Source organism: Gossypium arboreum, chromosome 8 (genome assembly GCF_025698485.1).
Source record: "Gossypium arboreum isolate Shixiya-1 chromosome 8, ASM2569848v2, whole genome shotgun sequence".
Lineage (NCBI taxonomy): Eukaryota > Viridiplantae > Streptophyta > Magnoliopsida > Malvales > Malvaceae > Gossypium > Gossypium arboreum.
Window position 1 is genome coordinate 133,607,328 of NC_069077.1, and position 10,030 is coordinate 133,617,357.

Consider the following 10,030-nt stretch of genomic DNA (forward strand, 5'->3'; position numbering starts at 1 on the left):
TATTTTTTTTGTATAAGGGTAAATTGGGTTTTAGACAATAATTAATCCGGAAAAGTGTTGAATAAGAATTGGAAAAAGAGCGAACCAAAGGTTCTTCCATGTATCTTTACCAACTTAGAAAACTATTAATCGTTGAGCCTGCCATGACATAAACTTGAATCGCCGCTCATTGCTCATGGAAAACATGTCTCATCGTCCTGCCTTTCGAAGAATATTGCTAGACCACAAGTTGCCTCTGTTATGAGAGTTGGGCCTGTTTCGCTTTACGAGTTTTTATATTTGTTTGTTTTTGTTTGGATTTGAATTAATCTAGTCTAATGGTTTCTGTTGTTTTGGCCAATTGATCGTTTGTGGGGGTTCATCTGTGAACCTTTGTTTATCTTTGTTCTTGAATCTGAATGCCAAATGAATGAATGACTATTCATCTTGAAAAGAATATGATATCAGTTTGGGTTTATATTAGACAATATAACATATAACATCAAACTTAAAATTAGTTAATTGGGGTAATATTACACATTTCACTTAAAGACGAAATGGGTAATTAATTAGGTAATATTACACATTTCTTTCAAGTGCTCAGCAGCTTTGAGAGTGAAAACTATGGTGTATGTCCATGAATGCTGAATTCTTTCAGGTGTTGTGCACTAGTATAATTGTAAGTAACATATACAAGTCATAATGTTGTTCATTAATGGGGAGCTCGCATAAAGAAAATTGCACTCAGTTCTGGTCTATTGTGAACAAAACTTAAGGTAAAATTATGCTTATCCAGAAAAGATTATGTTGCAATAAAAAAAAAAAAAGGAAGGTAGAGCAACAAACAAAATATATATAAAAAGATGTAAAATGGCTTTGCTTATATATAAAAATGGCATTGCCTCATACATATATATATAAAGAGACAGAGAAGGAGAGGAAGAGAAAGTAAGGCTCAAAAAGACTAAAGACGAGTGAATTACGATGATCCAACAGTCTTGAAGGATTCATGAATGTGCCTTAAGGTGTCCTCATCGCGTTTCCACTCAGGCGCCGGTGCATTGACAAAATGAGCATAAAGCTTGTTCTTTGCGCAAGTGACTGCAATCAAACTATGCTTACCAATTCCATCAATCTCGTACACATAATAAAGCTGTCCATTTTCGTCTTTCTTCTCCTCGGAGACCAAGCTGTCGGCCCCGGCAATCAAATCCTGCAACTCCACGTCTGATAATGCCAAGTTGTTCAAAATCACGTCTTTGGGGGCTAATTGCCTGAACCCAGCCAAGAATGTTAAGTACTCTTTCTCTTGTCTTTTCTTGGGGTTGTAGAATTCGCTGTCCGTCCCGTTGGTGCCCTTTTCAACTTTGGAAACTAAACGCTCTTTCCATCCGTCGGGGACATCATAGACGTACTCGGCGGAGGCTTTCTTGTCGGAGTTTCCACCGTAGCCTCCGTAGTTGGCGGCACTGGCGGCGGTTCCGTAGTAGACGTTGTATGAATCAGAGGCAATGGAGGAGGGAGGGGAGGTTAGGAGTAAGGTGGTGGTGGCTAAAGCGGTGGTTAGAGCGGTGGTTAGAGGCTTGGGGAAGAAGAGGAGCGGCGGTTTCAGATAAGGGGTTTTAGGATTGGCGGTGGAGGAAGAGAGAATGGAGGGTGATGGAGAAGAGGATAGGGTTGCCATGGGAATTGGAGAGATGAGTGGTTCTCTTTTCGTCTTTAAACCTTACACTAATTTATCTGTCCCAAGATTTTCCTTATCCCAACTTTTGTTTTAATTTTCTTATTTTACATATTTTTATTTCTTTAGTTCAAATATTATTATGCAACTTGAGGAAGTAAAATTTCTAATATACTTCTGGATCTCCTCATCCACCTATCACCAACTTAATCCAATTATTATTTTTTTAGTTCAAATTTTAAAAACACCCTTTTTTTATAATTAATTGATTAACTTATGTTTACTTATTTTTCTATCCTATTTCACATTAATTAACTCCTAAACTTATTTAAAATGAATTAATAATTACATAATGCTAGACATTCGATTTCCATATTCTTAATTCTTTTAATATACAATATTTTGTTTTAGATATTATTACTTAAAATCCTTGTCGCCTGGTAGCAGAAAGCCCCGATACATATAAGTGTGTGTAGAAAATCTTTTTATTAGTCATCAACTTAATTCATCTTGCTAAGCCTCTCCATCGTATTACTTCTTCGTGGGTTATAGTGCACTGCATAAATCAAGCCCATTACTACAGGCTGCCAAGGGTTCAAATAATGCTGCTTTCTCAACCTATACTTCCGATGGCTTCACCCACCATCATAGTATATACAAAGAAACTAAAAACAATATAAATGGTTGTGTATAAATTGACAACTACTTTCTCCCAATACCTACGGTCAATGCTATTATTAAAATTTCAGCATACCACTCGGAAATCCGCCATAATACAGCAGTGGCATCTTGTATGTTATGCCTAAACAAACCATATACAATATCACCCATTGGTCTCAAAATGATGGTTCGCTGTCATCGTTTGAGTGAAAAAAATAAAATAAAATATATGAAAAGCAAATCCAAAATTTACTTGTAAAATTTAAACAACTGCGAATAACATGAGCTATTACTAGTAATAATATTCAACGTCTTTATCTTTGTGATGAAACCCGGCAAAAAAACTGACGGTCATTCTGGTCTCCTCCTCAGCCAGCTGCCCCAGCAGCACGTTTATCACTTTCACCTTGCTCCTCTCTAGCAAACTCTTCTATTAATTCCCGTTGTTTTCCCGTCAGATTCCTGTACATAAATCGAGTAAATTTGCTTTCAACTGCGAATATGCTCCTAGAAACATGGATTTCGATGGACGATGGAACAACTTCAGAAATTAAATTTTTGGCATATAAAACTTACTTTGGGATGCTAACATTGAAATGCACATATTGATCACCAAATGAGTATGAGTTCCTTGTTTTAATTCCTGTTGACAAACATACACAAATATATCGAAGATAATGCAAGTTAAATCAAAGACAGTTACGATAGGAAGAGGGATTCAATTGCACATGAAAAAGAAGACCAACAGATTTCAAATTTTAGATATATGAAAGAAGGTCCGGGGTCTAGAATTTAGAGTTTTGAGTTTTTAGTGTTCTCATTTTTACTTATCAATGAAATTAAATAACAGAATTCAACTCAAGCAAATTAAAATAGAATACAATAAAGTTACCAATAAAGAAAAGAGAAAATGAAAATTTTAATCCCAGACTTTCAAAGGTGAAAAGACAAAACTAGAAAATTTTATGCAATCAAATAGGTAAAAGCAGTTCTTGAAACATGAAAAAATGAATACACATAAACTCTGGCATTTGAATCAAATGGCAGGTGCATGAATCCCTACTCAAAGAGGGGCTTTTGAAATTCCTCCCCAAGTCAAAAAAATGATTACACTAAATTTAATGAAATAAGGCCCTTTATGTTTATCACGAGAAAGGCATTTTCAGAAACATATCAAAGTCAGGTAAGATTACTAATTTACTAGTATGGACCACAGTTAAAAGATCAATGAGAATTTCTTTTTCTATACCAACTTGGAAAAGGAACCAAATATATATCTATCTTATTCCCAGATTTTTTACCATACCTTTATTCTTTAGAACAACCTTCTGGCCTGGTTGAGTGCCAGGACGGACCTGCAAATTGAAAGCAACATAGATTAGAAGCCTCAACTATAAATTAAAGGTCCCTTTCTAAACTTTACACAATCATACACAATTTCCAACAAACCTTGAGCACAACATCACCAGTAAGAGTTGGGACCTGGATGGTTCCTCCCAAGATTGCCTGCAAAAAAGGGAAAAAAATTCAAATTAATTCATTTATCAGATAGAAGGACCAGTCTCACCAGGAGGACATATACAAAAGGCATACTGAAGCAAACAATAGGATATAATCCCAGAGTTAACAAACCCCTTAGTCATTGCTTAAAAAGATTTAAAAAGAAATGCACAGTTAGAAAATCCAACAAAGTTATTTGACAGTGTATGACCATCTAAAGCAGAGAAACAAGCCATAGAAGATAAGTGATTTTTTTATTGAGCTATCAAATAAAGGCGTTGCTAAAGACCTCCACACGTGAGCCACTTAATAGGTCATTTCAAAAATATTCAAATTCCAGTTCTACCTGAACAACACTCAAAACAGCATCCACGTGAACGTTGGCACCTTCTCTACGAAAAACTGGGTCTTGCCGGACCTGCAAATATAAACATGATTAATGAAGACAACAATCCTTAAGAAATGGAAAACAAAGACAGTTGGGCATCAGCAACTGCAAGGGTAGACGGCCAAGAACAGTCTACTAACAAAAGAAGGGTAAGGTAAATTTCGCTCAAGGGTGAAGAGTTGGACTTGTAATTTGAAAGAATCCTGCTGACTAAGGTAATGAACAAAAGGGGGGGGGGGGGGGGTTTACACAGTAGCAATGAGGGCCAATAATTTGAATTCATTTTTCTATCATAACCATCTGAAACAGCATTTATAACATCCAAATCTTCGACTACTAATGCCTACTACAACCTATCCCACGCCATATTGACTGCTTTAAATTGCTACCACATTTAAAGCATAACCAGATTCGGCCAATAGCAGGCACTTAGTGTTACCATATGAGTGCCACATTCAATCACCAATCTTTTAAGTCTACATTAAAGCCTAGTTCTAAAATTGTTGCCCCTACCACTGCTTTCTTTATCAGTACATCAATCGTTTTACAAGTATTACTCTGGCCACCAGTACTACCGTCTTTGCCAACTGCATCCACCATTCACCATTTTTTAAGCTTACAAACACACCCACCCAAATGAACTCAACATCTATTTTAAACAAGGCATGTATGGAGATTACGAATAAACTGCTTTTAGAAGGCTACAATTACAACCTTTTCCTTTACTTGAAAACTATGCGAACAGTCAAAATATCAGACAAGAATTAAACTGGTTACCTTTATGGTTACGTAAAGATCCCCGGGATGAGTTCTATCAGGATCAGCTCCGCCACTTCCATAAACCTTCAATGTTTCATTGTTATCCACTCCTGAAAATGAGACATAACCTTGAGTAAATCATATAATAAAAACAAAATTCTAGAAGATCATGCCTTTGAATAATAGATATGAAAAGCATCATGTAACATCAGTTTGTTGTTTTTAGTACTGACATTGAAAATGAAAATGTGATTGTTCAATGCACTGTTTTAGTCAAGAAGCATGAAAAAGATTAATAAAACATGAAGTTATCAGTAACAGCACTTTCTCTGGTCCCCATAAAAAAGGAGAAGAAAATGTTTTTAAAACTATCAAAGGCAGGATGTTTTAAGTGAATATTTTGCTCAACCTACTCATTAGATGCAAGCTCTGTGAGATGAGTTCCACATAGGAATTTTCAGCTTTTAAGGAAAACACACTTATCCACATTGCAGGAGACTAGACAGAGAACTCCATGAATGATATAATGCAGAACATGACAAGTTAAACTATTACCAAAGCAACCAACAATAGACATTTAACTTTGTAAAGTACCTGGCATTATGTCCAATTTGACTGTTTTTGGTCCTTTCACTAACCTAGCTCCATTGCATGACTTGCAAAGCTTCTGGTGCCAACAAAAGTAAAGATATTTCAAATGACAATTCTAAAACAAAAAATCAAACAGGAAGACAGTAATATAGAACAAGTTCTTTGTGATAAAAACATGAATTAAAAAGCAACATTAATTGCTCATGAGCATTTTTTCCAGAGGAGGATCATCATAAAACCCAATTCATGAGAAAATTAATTACTTCTGTTAATCATGAGGAGAACAATAATATTTTAAAAACCTCAATAAAAACAGCATAAAGGAACAAAAGCAAACCGATCACAACCAAAAATGAAGAAATTCATCAGAAGTGAGAGAACTTGGATGCATATCATACCGATACAAACTGACCACTTCCACCACAATGAGGACAAGTAGAACGAATACTCATAAAGCCCTTGTTGATAGATAACTGAGACAACAACAAAACCAGAAGTTAAGAAGGAGACAAACTAGTTCCATTGCGTCTATGATTAGGAGTATCTCCACAATTATGAGCGCTTGCAGAATTCTTTTCCAGTAAACTAACCATGCCTGAGCCTCCACAGTGCCGGCATCTTTCAGGTTTCACGCCAGGAGGAACTCCTTCTCCACCTTAAAAATGAAGAAAATGACTTGAGACCAAATAAGCTCATCAACATAGGATTATATATTTGGTTATTATATCATAATCTTTTCAAAAATATTGCTCATTTCTGCATCCAAGAGAGCTTTTTTCTCTCTAAAAAATAAATAAATAAATGTATGGAGCCTAGAGAAATCCAGAAGATAAAAAGAAAACAGTTATGACAGTTCAGAACATTTTGCAAGATGGAAGAGATTACATGAGAAAAAAAGTATTGTTTAAGAGGCAAGATAAGGCATACCACAAGCTTGACAAAGCACGGGAGCTTGAAATGTCACTGTTTTGCTGCATCCTTGAACAGCTTCCATAAAAGATAGTTCAATTGCAACCTAAAGTATGGAAAACCACACATGACAACTCAGAAAAACAAATTTGAGTAAAAACATCATAATCACCATGAAGTTGAAATTGATGACAACCTTGATATCTTCACCACCCATTTGATTTCTGAATATATCCTGCACGTTGAATATCTGGCCAACATGCATACAAGAATATTGTGTTAAAGAATTAAAAACAATAAATAGACAGTACTAAGAAACCTACAGACAGGCACGTTCACCCCTCCAGCAACTATACTCTATTTTAAGGAACATTAAATCATGCCAACCACCAGGCAGGCAGGCACTGATGCCTCCAATCCCAATAATACAGGGAGAAAAATATAACACCTATGTTTATGCTTCTACTGACCTTGACATTATCAGATCATCCAATGGCACTACAGTTAATGAGTCTTTTCACTGTCTAGTGCTAAGGTGCAAGGCGCAGGCACACACCTTGACAACACTAGGCATCACATAAATATCTCAAATTTCTGGAATAAAAATGCTCGAAAACATGCTCTTCCTAGAATTGAAGACCATAAAAGGAGCAAGTCTAATCAAATATAATTGATGATAAAGCATTGCAAGAAGCTTTATATTCACTAATTAAAAAAGTATATCCTTGACTAAATGTAACCAAAACCAACCAGAAATGTTAAAAGAAGCAAATTACATCATGAAAATTGTGGAATTTGAATGGATTGAAATCCTCTTCGCTAAAGCCGCTATTATTTTGCTGTTGTTCAAATGCTTCATGGCCAACCTACAAAATTTTGCACATAATCAGCAGGAAATAAGATTACAGAAAATAAAAAGTTAAAAGTATTTTTGTACATAATCCTTTTAGGAAACAGTTTAGAATCAAGGACATCCACTTTTGCAGATATAAATTTAACAAGGTACATATCAATTGAGCAGTAAAATCACATTTGTTTTCTAGCCTTCTGTGCTTAACATATTGACTAATACCAGAAAGGTTATTAAAAACATTTTCCATCTGATAAAATGATAATAATAAAAAGATTTTACAAATAAATTTATACCACACCTGATCATACTCTGCACGCTTGTTCTCGTCTTTTAAAACCTACAACAGAACAAACAAAAATGCAATTCCCTTCAAGCTTCAGCCCCAAGGCAAAGTAACCAAGAAAAAAGTCAACAATCCAGGCGAGAAAAACTTGCCTCATAGGCCTTGGAAACCTCTTGAAATTTTTTCTCAGCTTCAGGATCATCTTTATTTACATCTGGATGGAGCTTTTTGGCAAGCTATACAATAACAAGAAAATTTTGAATCAAGAAACAGGGATGACAAATTATAGAGTTCAGAAGTAACAACTAAAGGACAAACAAAAAGACATCACATTAACACGCCCGCTGACAGAAAGACAACTAGAAGAAAAAGGTATTACCCCAAAATAAGCTTTCTTTATTTCAGATGCAGTAGCATTCTTGCTTACACCAAGTGTATCATAATAATCCCTAGCGGACAAAGGAGCTGAACCCAGAAGATAAGGATCACAGTATGAGATAGAGAACAGTAATGCATCCCTGAGATAATTTATAAAATGAAAAACAAGGAGCTTGTAAAATACCAGTGCCATGAATTAGCCGTTTTGCACCCAAGTTCACATTAAAAGGTCCAAAAACCAAGCAGTTTCTAGTTTTAGCTGGCATTGACAAGCATGCAATTCATTACTCGTTAAAAGAAGTAAAACTTCAACCAAAACAATAAAAAGAAAGTGTAAAAAGGTGAGATGGTATATTACCATATTGAGGAGTGTGTTTTCCAATAACGTTAACGGGATTGCCAAGTCCGGCTGTGAAACTCCTCGAACCCCCAGAAATCAGAGTCTGACGTATTTACAATTGAAGAAATATTGTTCAAGGAAAAGCCAAAATTTTTATTTATGCAATCAGAAAAATAATACAAAAAACAGATAAAATTAGAATTAAAAGAGAGAGAGAGGGAGAGAGAAAGTACAGAATTTGGGTGGTGAAAAAGGGTAGAAGAAAGGGAGTGAGAACGCCGAAGCAAGCAGTGAATAAGCCTAACGCCATTAGACCCAACCATTTGCGACCTTACTATCTGCCCCTCCCTGTGTGTAACAACGGAAGCGAAATAAAATTGATTATAGTTTTGGGGGGGTTGGGGGGGGGGGGAATGAAAGAGTTGAGACTTTGATTAAACCCTAACAAAACCCTAAATTTTGGGTAATTTGACTGTTAAGCAGGAGAGGTGGAAGGTTCTAGGCTACCGGGTGCAGCAGCAGTGGCGGGGTAGGGTTGTTATTGTTTCCTATGAAATTTATATATAGTTAATTTATTGGGGGAAAAAATGAGAACCACCCACCCAACCAGACCCAGTAAAGTAGGGAACACAACAGCAAGTGAAGCGAGTAATAATAAGGACCGGAGCCTCAAACCTTGCTTGATCTGGTTGGGAAAATGGACTTCCTGGATTTTCCTTACCATTTGGGCCTTTTCTCTTTCATGTACACGAAAAATTCAAGTTAGGACCGACTAGGAGAACTCAAAAATAAAAATTGATTCGTCAGTTCATTTATTATTTAAAAAATCTTAGTCCTGATTCGTTGTTAATAAGATGAAAAAATAAAAACTATAATTATTGAAATTGAATTTAAATCTATTTTATTTAATTTAATTTTAATTTTATATTTTATAATATAAAATTCATTGTTTTATTTTTAGATTATGAAAAAATCAAATTTAAAAATAAACAAAATCAAATGAATTTAAAATTGTTGATACAAGGAATCAATAAGGAGACAATGAGGAGGTGTGGTGACTGGAGGATCGGTTCACTTATGACAGGTCAAGAGCTAGAGTAGGGAGTTGAAAGAGGAGGAAGAAAGAAGAGCAAGGAGGAAGGAGAAGGTTGGAAGACTTAGGGTTTTCCTTAGAAAAGAAGGATAATCATCAACTCCTCGTACTCCAAGGTATATATAGGGGAGGGTTTCAATCTAGTACTGTCAAGTCACAGACAATACGGATAGTAGGCCTATCTGGGTGGTTGGTTTGGTGGCAGGTTCGTTGCATGTCAATTATCTCTATGCTTAGTATTGTGTGGTCCTACTCTAACACTTTCCTTGCTGAGATTATATGAAGTTGTTACACTTTAGTGGTACACATGAAGGGCTTATAGTGGGTAGCTAGAAGTAGACTATTTCCAACAAGTTGTCTCTCAATTGGCTTGAATGGGATCCACAAATGGATGGTCATGAATGATTGGTTAAAGAGGATCATCATAAAAGGCGTGAAAACTCTTGGTCATGCAAAAGGCCACCCATGGGTTACATCTGTCAAAGGTGCTTACTTAAGCTATTGCCAAGCTGCCCTTTATTCTGCTACATATCATTACTGGAGTAAGGGTATAACAATTGCCATTGGTCAAGATTATAAGTTACAAAGTGGCCTACTCGAGACCAACCGAACAAAC

At 35.9% G+C, this 10,030-nt stretch overlaps 2 protein-coding genes across 2 annotated transcripts; both read right to left on the bottom strand.

The window, feature by feature from the left end:
* Window positions 1–831: 831 nt before the first annotated feature.
* Window positions 832–1,837, bottom strand: LOC108468091 (thylakoid lumenal 19 kDa protein, chloroplastic). The gene has a single exon (XM_017768951.2). It carries the CDS (start codon window positions 1,661–1,663, stop codon window positions 959–961), a length of 705 nt encoding a protein of 234 aa, XP_017624440.1. The 5' UTR covers window positions 1,664–1,837; the 3' UTR covers window positions 832–958.
* A 529-nt stretch (window positions 1,838–2,366) lies between these two features.
* LOC108467401 (chaperone protein dnaJ GFA2, mitochondrial) lies at window positions 2,367–8,969 on the bottom strand. The gene is made up of 18 exons (XM_017768000.2): window positions 8,555–8,969; window positions 8,340–8,424; window positions 8,166–8,240; window positions 7,983–8,068; window positions 7,756–7,839; window positions 7,619–7,657; window positions 7,244–7,333; window positions 6,664–6,717; window positions 6,486–6,573; window positions 6,149–6,213; window positions 5,957–6,031; window positions 5,562–5,634; window positions 4,986–5,077; window positions 4,167–4,238; window positions 3,770–3,826; window positions 3,627–3,675; window positions 2,897–2,963; window positions 2,367–2,782 (listed from the first exon to the last, which is right to left on the bottom strand). Exons 1-18 carry the CDS (start codon window positions 8,642–8,644, stop codon window positions 2,689–2,691), a joined length of 1,335 nt encoding a protein of 444 aa, XP_017623489.1. The 5' UTR covers window positions 8,645–8,969; the 3' UTR covers window positions 2,367–2,688.
* Window positions 8,970–10,030: the final 1,061 nt, after the last annotated feature.

Bases quoted from the DNA above. Each gene is read 5' to 3' on its own strand.
- LOC108468091 (XM_017768951.2), bottom strand. From the start codon at position 1,663: ATGGCAACCCTATCCTCTTCTCCATCACCCTCCATTCTCTCTTCCTCC.
- LOC108467401 (XM_017768000.2), bottom strand. From the start codon at position 8,644: ATGGTTGGGTCTAATGGCGTTAGGCTTATTCACTGCTTGCTTCGGCGT. The intron at 7,840-7,982 runs GTAATACCTTTT...GTTATTGTATAG, and splicing joins TAAAGAAAGCTTATTTTGGG to CTTGCCAAAAAGCTCCATCC. The intron at 4,239-4,985 runs GTAACCAGTTTA...TTATATTTGCAG, and splicing joins ATCTTTACGTAACCATAAAG to GTCCGGCAAGACCCAGTTTT.